The 13,665-nt window shown below is 41.2% G+C and overlaps 1 protein-coding gene across 48 annotated transcripts in view; it reads right to left on the bottom strand.

Annotated features, from left to right (window-relative positions):
- Positions 1-13,665, bottom strand: part of LOC129866077 (receptor-type tyrosine-protein phosphatase delta-like) — a 170,366-nt gene that overhangs the window by 113,416 nt on the left and 43,285 nt on the right. For 33 of the 48 annotated variants that reach the window (XM_055939192.1, XM_055939207.1, XM_055939194.1 and 30 more), the window contains exons 2-3: positions 9,341-9,486; positions 6,912-7,053 (exon numbers count right to left, since the gene is read on the bottom strand). In XM_055939192.1, the coding sequence (XP_055795167.1) occupies positions 6,912-7,053; positions 9,341-9,486 (288 nt within the window). Of the gene's footprint in view, positions 1-6,911; positions 7,054-9,337; positions 9,487-13,665 lie in introns of all 48 variants that reach the window. The other 15 variants (XM_055939191.1, XM_055939205.1, XM_055939193.1 and 12 more) reach the window with 1 other exon arrangement.

Here is a 13,665-nt window from a genome sequence, read left to right as displayed (position 1 = left end):
AGCAACAGAACTAATGGAGATAATTGAAATGACTGAGCTATTATTAATTTGCTGTCACGTCCTTTGATTTGTATGGTAGTGCCATTAGTGGGATGAAACCTACAGTACGCGATAGGTATCTCTCACCAAAATTGGGTATTGGAATGTTTAGGCCTTGAAATTTGCTTGTCTGGCATGTCCATGTAGGAGATTAGTTTTTTGTATTCTCCAACCTTTTGGGGCTATTAACAAGTAAAATAATTGTTGCCAGGAGATGTGACAAGAAATTAGCATTTTCAAATCATTAAGCAACTAATTGCGCTTCCCATTTTAAAACCTGAGGTCATTACAGAGGACACTGATATAGTGGAGCACCAAGCAGAATATACTAGCCCCATCTGTCCGAATCGATAATGATTAATTTATAGGGGGTCATGTTACTTTTATTTTGAAAATACTCCACCATCCTGACCAGCACATTATCTATCATTTTAACAGTGCAAACCCAGTCCCTTTGTTGCTTCAGCAGATGTTTTCACGCTCGCTATTGGACCATAAAGAAGCACATCCATCTTGATAGCAGCAGGCCACAGGTCATTTCTAGCTAAACACCACGACAACACACTTTTTTTGTCTTAAATCACGCTCAGTACTGTACAAATACCAATTCGCCACCCTAGACTAATTAAGCGGGGAAATGTAGGAGAGAATTATCTTCCCGCCGAGAGATCAATTTCTTTGAGGACTGTCGACTCAATCTTTTTAATTACAATCATAAATAACTTGTCACTATCTGTTCCATTTCTGGTGATGAACGAGATTGAGGAGATTTAGATTTGAGGGGAGAGCCAATACAAGACTCGCCTTTTTGGCCAACAGATTAATATTATAATGTGCAGCTTCACCACAGTTTTACAATCATTCCGAGGCTTGCGGTTGATTGAAAAATGTGCATGATGCAAGAGCTATCTATCTGGACATATTTATAGAAGACGGACAATATTGATAAAATACCTTAATCTGCTGATGAGTTGAAATTTGTACATTTACATTTTGGTAATTTAGCAGATGATCGAGAGCAACTTACAGTAGTGAATACATTTTCATATATTTTTTTTTACTTGTCCCCCTGGGAAATGAAAACACAACCCTGGCATTCCAAACACCATGCTCTACCAACTGAGCAACACGGGATCACATGGGACCACCACAGTTTAGAAGAAAATACTAAATCCAAAATGGGGAAATGTAAATAATCCGTGTCTGTTCATTTAGACCCGATGACCACTTTTTGCTCTCATTCAAATAACCAACTGCCATGCTCCACTTGACGTTCAACTGCTCAGGAACCAGAAAGAAATTTGAAATCGTACTGCTTTATGACCGTACCAAACATTATGCTACACTTAAAACGCTGTCTCAGGCACTTTATAATTATTCCTTATTTCTCCCCTCAAAAGGAGTTCACCTGGGTTGAAGTCAGCAGGATTTTGAAAGACCCTATTTATTGATACTTCTGCAGCCCAATTGAGTGTTCTGAGTGTTCTGTATTGTAGCATGGGGTATCTACAGAACTTGCCGGTGAACCAAACAGAATTGTGTTCTCTCTCCTGGCCCACTATGCTACCTTGTTAACCTTCTGCATTGCCTTTCGCAAACATAGCGATCTCAGGCACAGCTATTTTACAATAGCCACCTGCTTCACCCCCACTGCGTGCCTTGCTCTGGCAGTCCAAGACAGCTGAGGCAGCAATATGCTTCACGAGCAATTTGAACGCTCAGTTAATGTTTTTGTTTTTCGGTCAGGCTGTGCTTGTTTTAAGTACAACCTGGGACGTAGGCTACAGAGTAGAGAAACAAAGTCATGTGAAGAATTAGTATTAAGACCGTACAACACGACACAGAAAAATAGTCCTTTAGGATTTGAAATGCAAAATCCTGGCAAAATAGTATGGTGAAGAGGACAAACATTGTGATGTATCTGTGTGGGTAGGGGCGTGCTCAAGAATAATATTGGTCTAGACGTATTCTGTTCCTTGTTGGATTCAAAGAGCAAACATAGCCTGGGCACTGCAACTCGAGGGAATGATAAAAGAAAGAATAGGATATAATTTGTCTGGGTTCTACTCTGAACTTCAGACTGGTTTAAGTTTATCACTGTGGTGAATTTATGCCAGTACGGCCTACAAATACATAGCAATACACAAATTACTTTTTTATAGACATTCTTATTGGTTTACGCGGGTGGAACTTCATAATATTCACTTTCTCCTCTCTTTACAGAAGCAGCACTTCATTCCCTAATACACATTTTCTCATTCCATATTACACTATTCAAACTGTACTCTACTCGAGTGTTTGAAAACCGCAAGATGTAGAAAGCTAAGCATGTAAACTAAGTTGTAGTCTATAGGCTCCTTCTTCTGAAATATTATCCTTCCCTACAACGTGGCCACTTTTACAGAGCAAGAGCACCCTGCGACACATCTTACAAATGGAAATTATGCAATTTGTTTGGGCCTTTTTTCCGTCAGAGTAGAGCGACTTCCTATTTTACACTCTGTCAAGTTGAGCACATCTGCACGCTTGTGAGAGTGGCGAGAGAAATTACGATTCACAGTATAATGGGAATAAATGGAGAGATGACCTTTTTTAATCATGAATGAATCTGCCGTGAAGAAAATTGACGTAGCCATAGCACATGATAATAGCATACGATTGTACTGCTGAAGTAACATGAGGTCTGTGCTTGTGTTTGGTGCCTACATTGAAAGGCAATTATTTACCTGCCTACTATTGAAAATCTATGGCTAAATGCTCCGGTTGACATGTAATATACTGTAGATATAGATTAGTAGTTAGAATGACAAACGGATGGTTCTCTCTCTATCTAAAGTGTATGGACTCTTGGTTGACATATTGGCTGATGCAATACTTTTCTAATTTGGGAATCAATGTCTTATCGTGCTCTGTCTACCCTGGGGGAATATGAAAAATATCCTACTGTACAAGAACACCTTTTGTAAAATCAGACAAAAAACATAAAATGTTAAAATCTAACACTATACATGGACATCATCAACACTACGACTCCATTTGTTGTGCTTCTCTGACTTCTCTTATCACCCTTCCTCTTCGACCATTTTCCAATTTCAACCTCAAATCATATAACCTTCATTCAAACACCCGTATCACATATGACATGACTTAAGTCATCTCCGAGTTGATCAAAATGGAGGGGGGAAGAGAAAGAAGCGGGGAAAAATGCAATATGCAAATTAGGTCCCTCATTCATTGGAAAAGTAGATTCTGGGTACAAACATCATTACACTCGCAGGTTTGCCTTTCACGCAAATTACTTTCTCTAAGCCAGAGAAGTTCATTACTAATGGCGTTTCCCATCAAGTCCGCAGCCCACCCAAATGCTAATATCTCTGCTACTGGATTCTTCACCTCGCAGGCCTGACTCTTCATTGCTGTGGCAATTACAACAATGTTACTTTTCCCTCTTTATGGAATTATCCATTATCTCCCCCTGGAGCTAGCTACCAGAAACAGATGCTAACCAATCTCCTAGCACAGGCCACTGGAGCACAAATGAACTAAATGAACAATCACTTTATATGTATCACTGGATTAGTAGTGTCTTCATCTGTGATTCGTTTACGTATCTATTGCGTCTGTCGCATGTCGGCAAGAGGAATACAAGGTTAGAGATAGAATCTCCAAAGCTCCTAGCTACGCCGACAGATTGAACTCAGATATTACTTTTCGGTGTATCAAGCCTCAAATAAAGTACATGGCAAAGGAATTTTCTAAATGGCTCTTTAACAAAATGGCCTCAAATAGCAAAATATTCTCCAAGGGAGATACAGAACCATGTCGGAGATACGTAGACTATTTTTGGAACAGAGCAGATTGAAAATAGTATGTCTCTGGCTTTTTGTGTTATGTATTATGCATCGTTCTGTTACATTGTAAAAGTACACTACCCTTACATTGCCCTATAACTGTACCCCACCACCCCACTCTCTAACGTAAAAGCTTGACCTTGCAACGGGCACTCGCATTCTAGCTCAGTAGACTACATGAATAAGACATGAGGCCTCCAATAGAAGTTGCATTCTGAAACACAACTTCGACAATGTTTGACTTTGGTCGGTTTTGCTGGTCAGAAACACATTCTAGAGAAAAGCAGGTGTTTAGACTAGATTTGTTTTGTTGTTGAATGTGTTCATTCAGGTAGAGTTTAGCAAATCTGTTGAGGGTTTGTGTGGATGTGTGTGTGTATATCTGGGCGTCTGGTGCATGCATGAGTGAGTGAGAGAGACCTGGCTCTCATCTGGCTTGACCAGAAAGCATTACTTTATTGCAACACAGAAGGGCTTTCTGCTACGGCCTATGTGGCTTCGCTCACCTTCAAAGCGGTGATAGGACACAAGGAGAGATAGGGAACTAGGGACTGGTAACATAACTAGAGTGCCTTCATACCCCTTTACTTATTCCACATTTTGTTGTGTTATAGCCTGAATTCAAAATGGATTAAATATGTATTTTTTTCAAACACTATACACACTATACCACATAATGACAAAGTGATATCATGTCAAGATTTTTTAGCAAATGTATTGAAAATGTAATATTTAAATAACTAATTTACCTAAGTGTTCACACCCCTGAGTCAATACATGATAGAATCACATTTGTCAGTGATTACAGCTGTGAGTCCTTCTGGCTAAGAGCTTTGCACACCTGCATTGTACAATATATATATGGTTGTTAATCATTGCTAGAAGTAGGCAAAGAGATGCCGAAACGTTGGTGGTTTACCCAATAAATTACTGTGTTTATACATTGTGTGCAACTCTCTTTGTTTTTATAGATCATTGCAACAGCCATAGATTCTTAAGCCGATTTAAGTCAAAACTGTAACTAGGCCACTCAGCAACATTTAATGCTATCTGTGTAAGCAACTCCAGTGTGTTTTAGGTTATGCTGAAAGCATACCCATAACATGATGCAGCCACCACCATGCTTGAAAATATGAAGAGTGGTACTCAGTTGGATTTCATTTCTTTGCCACATTTTTTGCAGTTTGACTTTAGTTCCTTATGGCAAACAGAGTGCATGTTTTAGAATATTTTTTATCTGTACAGGCTTCCTTCTTTTCACTCTATTATTTAGGTTAGTATTGTGGAGTAACTACAATGTTGTTGATCCCTCCTCAGTTTTCTCCTATCACAGCCATTAAACGCTGTAACTGTTTTAAAATCACCATTGGCCTCAAGGTGAAATCCCTGAGTGGTTTCCTTCCTCTCCGGCAACTGAGTTAGGAAGGACGCCTGTATTTTTGTAGTGACTCATACACCATCCATAATTCCACTTTGTCATTATGGGGCATTGTGTGTAGGCCAGTAACACAAATTCACAATTTAATCAATTTTAAATTCAGGCTGTAACACAACAAAATGTGGAAAAAGTCAACGGTTGTGAATATTTTCTGAAGGCACTTTACATGCTAATGCCTTAGTCGAGCTGAGAGGCATAGGTTCTGTGAAGCAGATACAATGACACTCATTTCCCTCGCCTGTCTCTGTGTAAGTGTGTGTGTGTGTGTGTGTATACAGTATGTGCCTGCATGTTATTGTGTGTTTCATCACAAATTCATCACACACACACACACACACACACACACACACACACACACACACACACACACACACACACACACACACACACACACACACACACACACACACACACACACACACACACACACACACACACACACACACACACACACACATACACACACACACAGTGTAAACATGGGGAGAGGATGCATGGGAATCTGCCACCTTTCCCTTTCAGTGGGCCCTCGGGGACCGTGCCAGGGGCCTCGTGTTCGCCTCGGCGGTGGAGATAAGGAAGAGATGACAAGGCGCTTCAGAGAGTCGCCGAGCCAGCTCATTCCTTTAGGTCGGGAGCTCCCCACTCAATAGGAACTCATTTTCCATGCTGTGTAATTGTGGGGGATAATGGAACACACCTCATTCAGATTGCCAAGGCATTTTATAGGCATTTTCTCCATTCAGAACATAACAAGTCTGCTTTAGAGAGATAGGTCTAAAACCACATTGTCTTTTTGAGTCCCGGGACAGTGGGCTTTAGCATTTCAATAGGATGATGTGTGGAATCAAGATAAGCATTTGCTTTTTATATGTACAGTATGTGCTAGTGATTATGATTGTGGTGCAAGCAAATAACTTCTGATATGCGACAAATGTTTGTTATCAAAGTAAACTATTGTGAATTTGCACTTCCTATGACAGTGCATATATCTCAAGCAACTGCAAGTATTACAAAGTTACAACCAAATACAGGAAATTAATTTAGTTATACAGTTAAATTATAAGAGGAGCTAAAACATGATAATTCATGACCTATATGACGGAATGAGCTACTTACATTTGAGACATTTCATTGTTTTTAAACCTGATTCAAAGAGCCATTCCTTTCTCTCCAGTTAAGTGAATATTAAAGCAGAAGCAGATAAGCCAAATTAAATGTGATTTGAATATCGCTCAACTTTCCATTAGAACACCAAGAGCCAGAAATAGAAACTACTTTGCATAACTCAACCAGCATCTTAATTATCGTGTCAGGAAAATGTTTGAAAATGTGTTAATTGATTTAGAAAATCCAACTTATTTGGCTAAGTTACTAATTGAGTAAGACTAACTAAGTCAGTACATTCAACATGAGTGGAACCAAAACCTGATATTCAACTATATGTGTTGAAAGGGAAAAGAAAGAGGACAGCAGAGACATAGAAACAAAGAAAATCTAGCTTACCTGGTTGGTTAGTTGAAGAAACTGAGAGTTAAATGAACAGGAGTTAGCATTTTGGTTGCGGAGAAAGCAGCACCTACCACGTAAAACAGTGAGTCTCGTAGTTGCACTCAGCTCTCCAACAGAGTTGGAGGCGACGCACTCGTATATGGCTTCGTCTCGGGGCGTACGCAAGGGCTGAATTCTCAACACCGAGCCAGAGCCGTCATCGAACTCAATCACCTGCAGGTGCGAGAAACAAGATATGTTAAAGGAGTTTTTTTGTTCACAATCGGTGACGGAAGCTTGCACAGAGCAATTCCAACCACTCCTGCAGCAGAGAATAAACACATTTGGCCTACAACACTTGACGGTGCCAAACACACTGTGCTTCCCGTCAGAAAACTATGAAAGCTGCTATGGATAGTATACCGTCAAATTATATCCTAATATCAGCTCTTAATAAAAGCACCTTATTTGAGTGAGTGTTTGGGAGTATATGTGCTCTTTCTGAATTGTCTAAAAAGCCCATCCATCACTCACCTTCTCTCATTTATTGCTCTGACCTGAAACAACTGACCAGGTGAAAGTCAGCCTGAGGCATGTCTTTTCAATTATGTGCAGGTGAAGGGGAGGAGACGAGGAGAGGATGGATTTTTAGGCAATTGATATAGAACCCACGCATTGTGAGTGTAAGAGGACAATATCCCATGTCTGTAGCACGTAGATAATAATTACATCATTGTCAATATTGATCAATGTTTTGTATGGCTAGTTATGCCCTTAGACTGTTGTTCGTGTTTATGATTGGCTACCCACTGGTATAGTTATTACCAGAGAAGTTGTGTTCAGGGAGCTTATTATTGTTATATAGTGATGTATTGGAAGATTAAACATAATATTAATTCAAAGATGGCTTTGACATCAACTTTCAATCCGAAATATGAGTTTGTCTTGTGTACTAATTATTGGGAAGATAACCAAAGTGGACAACTAACTTTAAGAATGGGAAAGTATCTATTGGCCAGTCAGGAATGTAATTACTTTAACTTTTGCGTCTGTTCTTATATTTTATGTTCATTTTGGTTCGCCCCACTCTTAAAGTTAACACACTATTTCTCAAAAAAAAATGTATCACATTGAAATATATCAAATGGGACAGAACATTAACAAACAATTAAATGTGGTTCGATAAACAGTAACGAACAATTGTTATCACCATGACGGGATAGTAGTACAAAAAGACATGACCGATTGTTTTGGACGGACGACACACAAAATGTTCACAAACAGGTGTTTTGTAGCTTTTACAGCTATCGTTGCATGCTGTATACTCACTGTTTTTAGAAAGCCCTGTATCATAACTCATTTTTAAGCATTTTTAGGTAGGTTTACATACAACAATGGACTGGTAAGAACCTCTGCTTCATACACACACGCAGACAGACACACAAGCACACACCCAGACACACATGTACACACATGTACAGAGGCCGGCCTCGATACTCATTGGTACAGTTCAGAGCATATCATTTCACGTGTTAGTTTAACAAAACACCTTGACGGTTCAGTGGCCAAGCGACAATGGTACATTTGGGCAATCATTGCAAGAGCATGTGATGATGGTAAGTAAAAGTGCTCCCTTCCCCATTTCAAACTCAAATAGAAAGAAAATGGGGTTGAGAAAGTCTCAGTGTTTCTGTAAAGGGAAATGGGCTTTGTTAGGGATGAGGAGGCGGCGGCACGTGAGTGGGGGAATGAGGGTGGTTGCAAGCAAGCAAGCAAACCTCGCGATGGCGAAGGGAGTGTTAGCAAGCTAGCGTGTTAGCATCCAGCACGTGGAGCGGCGCAAATGCGATGCACTCTGAGAAGATTCAATTTCTGCCCGGCGTGTGAGACGCCAAAGATGCGAGAAGGTTCTCCAAACCCAGATAAGCCACTACTGCTGAGTAGTAGTGTGGCAAGAAGCGGCGGGGGGGGGGGGGGGGGGGGGGGGACACACTATGATACTCTCCGAAAGGGAATGACACAGAAATTAATAGAAATCTTATCAGTGTTCGGAGATGATGTATTATTTGTCATGGCGATTAAAGAGAAGAACAAATCAAAGCTTGCAGCCAAACCAAGCAGGGATGGGGACATGCATTTAGATAAAGATGCCACGAAGCAAAAGAGCTTTGAACCACAGAGCTACATCGCTCTCGTTTTGCATGAGGCAGCCAAACACAGCATAAATATAGGTATCTGGGGAACACCATTTCTTCCCCCTTTTCTTTCTTTCTTTCATCCTTTCTTTCTTTAATTACAAATCTGTCACCAGATCTCTGTGTACTTGCTCATTATAACTCAAGCATGTCAGACGGCCTGGGCCAGCCTGATTATTAGAGCCTGCTAATGCGTGGTGGCAAAGAAGGTTTGGGCGAGAGGGGGGAAATGGATTATGTGTTAGGGGTTTGTTGGAGGACCAAAAGCACTGTTGAGCATTCCCGTTTTTGTCGAGCATTTTACATCAGAACAATAGACCTAATACCTCAAATCTCTGGTTGCTGACTTTCTTCCCCTTCTTGTTCCAAACGATCTTGGGGCGTGGGTCTCCCGTCGCTTGGCAAATGAAGGACGCCACGCCTCCTTGCACGCCTGTTTGGTCATTGGGGGTTCTTAAAAACTTTGGTGGTGCTGGATAGAAGAGAGGGAGGGAGAGAGAGAGAGAGAGAGAGGACATAAATAGTTAGTGCGGGGGCTAAATGTTGCAGAGAGCAAGTGATTTCTCTCCCTTATCAACGTGCTCACACCAGAAGGTCACAAAGTTGCAGATTTCAGCAGTTGCACGGTATCGCTAAGAGGATTGTCTTTGGAGGTCAAGCCAGACTCTGTTTGGAGTCTGCATTGCTTCTCAATGTGGAAACATAATGTAACGGTCCTGACCTGTTTTATGTTGTTTTTGTATGTGTTTTTGGTCAGGGCGTGTGTTTTGGGTGGGCAGTCTATGTTTTGTATTTCTAGGTTGGGTTTTGTGTTCGGTCTGGTATGATTCTCAATTAGAGACAGGTGTGTATCGTTTGTCTCTAATTGAGAGTCATACTAAGGCAGCCAGGGTTTCACTGGGGTTTTGTGGGTGTTTGTTCCTGTGTCCACACATGGACAGTTGAAGGTTAGTCACGTTTGTTGTTTTGTAGTTTGTAGTGTCTTGTTTGCTGTTTTCATTAAAAGATGGCTTATTTCCCTCAATCCGCATCTTGGTCCTATCCATGCTCCTTCTCGTCTAAGGGGGAGAACAACATTGACTGCCTTTACACATAAGATCAGATACTTGTATAAGGATGCAATCAAGAGAAGTAGGAATACAGATATAATCCTTGTAGTAAATACATTCTGGTGTTGTAAATTAAGTCATCAATTTAGAGTGCAATACAGTATAGGGACTACATATTTAAAGTGGAGGAATAAAAGGTTAGGGGCGAAGGTTTAGTGATGTATTTACATTTAAACAGTGTGTCTAAACAGTGTGTCTGTTCAGTCCTTTCATGAGCATACTTCAATGGGAATCCATGTTGTAAATCCCAACTGAAAATGAACATCTCGCTACTTCACATCCACACCCAGTGAGTGTGCAAGTCAAACAACAGCTGTTTATCACATTCTGCTATGGTAGAAATGCTAATTCCATCATTCTTCCTGCTGACTACAATACTCCAGTCTCGTTGCAGGTTGACCCTTTTCGAAGGTGGAGGTTGACATTGAGTAAACCACAGGCTGTGCTCATTGTACCTAGCGCGTACAGGCAAGGCAAAACCTTGCCATGCAAATGCTTACATTGACTGACAGAAAAACGGCGGGTGACATTTGAAACACTATGACAGCAGAAATCATTTTGTTTGTCAACGACCACAATGTACAGGAGGCAGGAATTAAAAACAGGACAAGGATAAGGTTCAAGATACATGTTTCCCGCAATAAATACACACAACTCCTTCAAGTCTAAGATGTGTTAATAAAGGCCTGCACAGGTGGCAAACTCCTAGCTGGACTGATTCAAAGCTAACCACAATAACAGAAGTTGTCAACTACCACCTAGCCTGATGCTACCATAAGAAAGACAACCAACCTAGCCAATCAACATCTTATTAAATGTACTTTGAGTTTATCCTTGGGAATCAGAAATTAAGGTATGGATTTGTTGTTATGCTATTTTGCTGAGGCTTCACATAGTTGCACAATATTCCCGGTGATTGTCACTTTATTGCTAGCTTTATGCAGATATCTATCTCAATTACCTCGTACCCCTGCACGTCGACCCAGTACTGGTACCCCTCGTATATAGGCAAGTTATCATTACTCATTGTGTATTGCTTTTATTATTTCCTGTCTTACTTTTCTATTATTTCTCTACATTCTTCTCTCTGCTCTGTTGGGAAGGACCTGTAAGTAAGTATTTCACTGTTAATCCACACCTTTTGTTTACGAAGAATGTGACAAATACAATTTGATTTCATTTAGCAACCATTAGCAAGAGAAACAGTCACTAAAGGGGAAGAAGGCTAAGCTAGCAGCTGGGTGTATCGAAGCCGACTCTACAGAATGGCACAGTAACCTTTTCCCTCTCTTGTTGTGTATAAACATGAGTCACTGGTATCCTGAACATTACATTACAGTGAGCCAGTCATATTAAACAGACATAGTTCATTCAGCGCTCCTAGCCACATCTATCTTGACAAGCTGTTTTATATCACACAGTGCATTATGCGTATGCTGCTTTACGGGACATCTCCTAGCCCCTAGCCCCTGGCCCCTCCATTTTGTCTAATGAGCGAGGCCACCTTGCTCTATGCTTGTGTGTGAAGTTCTGCACTGTGTTAGTGAATAGGAGGGAGTGCCGGAGATGTGTCTGGTAGAATGTGGGGCCCGCCTGCCACATTGTAGTGGGTAATTTGGTGTTTAAATATTTATCTAAGGTACCTCCAGAGTCAGGCCCATCCACACATGAATTATGCATAACATGGATCCCATACAAGTATGAAAAATGAAGCACTTAACACTAGGCAGATTGCAGCACTAATACACAGGAAATAAGTTTGGAGCTACATGGAACCACATATGGTCTTTATATCCATTTCCAGCAATGCTCTCACACTCCACATTATCACACTCTACCACTCCTTTTAAAAAGTTAGACAAAGGAATCAGTTTACGGCAGTTGCAAGTTGCTAGTGTTATGCTAATTCACAAATGGGCAAGTAAGTCGCTTTGTGCCATGTGGCACTATGATAATATTTGTTTCCACCACCCGTCCTTGTTGTTAAGTTGTTAACTATTTATTTCTCTTTTGAACAAAGGAATAGGCCGTACCCCCAGCTACTGTCTTAAAGTGATAGTTCACTCCCAAATCAAGTTTTGTCAGATGTTTTCAGAACTCAAAATATTCACATTGTAAGATGAGTCCATGAGTTCCATGTTATCTGCTGTGTAGATGCCTTACATCTCCTGGCCCCTGCCCCCCCCCCCCCCCCCCCCCCCCCATTTTGTCTCTAATGAGCGAGGCCACCATTTACCAAAACATTACAGAGAAACAGAAGTCAGGCGACGATTGATGCTCGACATGGCTCTTGGCAGCTAGCATGCTAACGCTAACACTGACATTGGACTGAGCTCGCCTCGCTAAATAGAAGAGCTATAACTAGCTTTCCACCTCAGAATCTTCCAGAACAGGGGTGGCCAAACCTCCTTCCCGAAGAGCTTCTGGGCATGCAGGATTTTCTTCCAGCCCTGCTCCAACACACCTGATTGAGCTAATCAAGGTAATCATGGGAATCAAGGAGTAGAAACAGGTGTGCTAGATCACAGACAGACTATCCAGGAAGATGGGTTGGAGCAGACTTAAAGAGTCACCTAACTTTTGGATAACTATCCCACATAACAGCCACGACCTCACGTGTCTAACAGTGTGTGGAGAACATCTCGCTACTTCACATTGATAATCCCTGGAAAACCACCCACTTGGCATCAGGCTTGTATCCCGCGCAAATGAGACATGCACTTGATAAGGGCCCTGGCAAGGCTCTGATTGTCCATGTGAGGGTTCTCTAAGCCCTAATTGCTGCTCGCAATTCAGCACAACTAGTCAAGTGTAAAGGCAATGAGGTACAGAAATGTAAAGGGGAGGAGAGAGTGAGAATAGTAGACAGGAACAGTGTTTTCTTTGTCCGACTGTGGCATGTGTCGACAGCCATGAGAGATTTACAGTTGATTTTGAATTTAATTTCACACTATATGACATTAACCCTTCTTTTTTAATGTTGCTCTGAATCAGCACCTCGTACCCATGTCATCTGGGGCCATTGTTTGATTAAGCATCTAATTCCACGAAATGAATTGCTTGATTCATTGTTGATTTCGTCAAAGAATTGCAATCCTCTCTTTTACAAATAATGAATTTATTGTACACATACAGTATGGCCTCATGGACACACAACACATGCGAGGGATTACACACTGAGGTAATCTCCTCTCAGAAGTGGTTGTGATACTGTAACAGGATTGAAATTAACCCTTTCTTTCCAAGTAGAACCGTTTTGGGACACAAAAAGAGTTTTATCTGGAACCAAATAGGGTTCTCCTATGCGGACAGCCGAAGAACCCTTTTGTAACCCTTTTTTCTGAAAGGCTTGGCAGTGTGAGACATCCCTGCTCAGCCTGAGAGACGAGGTGCAGTATGAGTTGTGGCTCCATCTGTCCCTGTGTCCAACAACTGTTTGCCTTTTATCAATCACTTCAGTGGGCCATTAGGGGCCACACAGCGGCAATAAGACTAGGAGCGGCTGAGTCACCTCATCTGTGTGGTGTGTGTGTGTGTGTGTG

Source organism: Salvelinus fontinalis, chromosome 11 (assembly GCF_029448725.1).
Source record: "Salvelinus fontinalis isolate EN_2023a chromosome 11, ASM2944872v1, whole genome shotgun sequence".
Taxonomy (NCBI): Eukaryota; Metazoa; Chordata; class Actinopteri; order Salmoniformes; family Salmonidae; genus Salvelinus; species Salvelinus fontinalis.
Note: the sequence above shows the minus strand (reverse complement) of the source record. Positions and strands in the feature narration are given on the sequence as shown.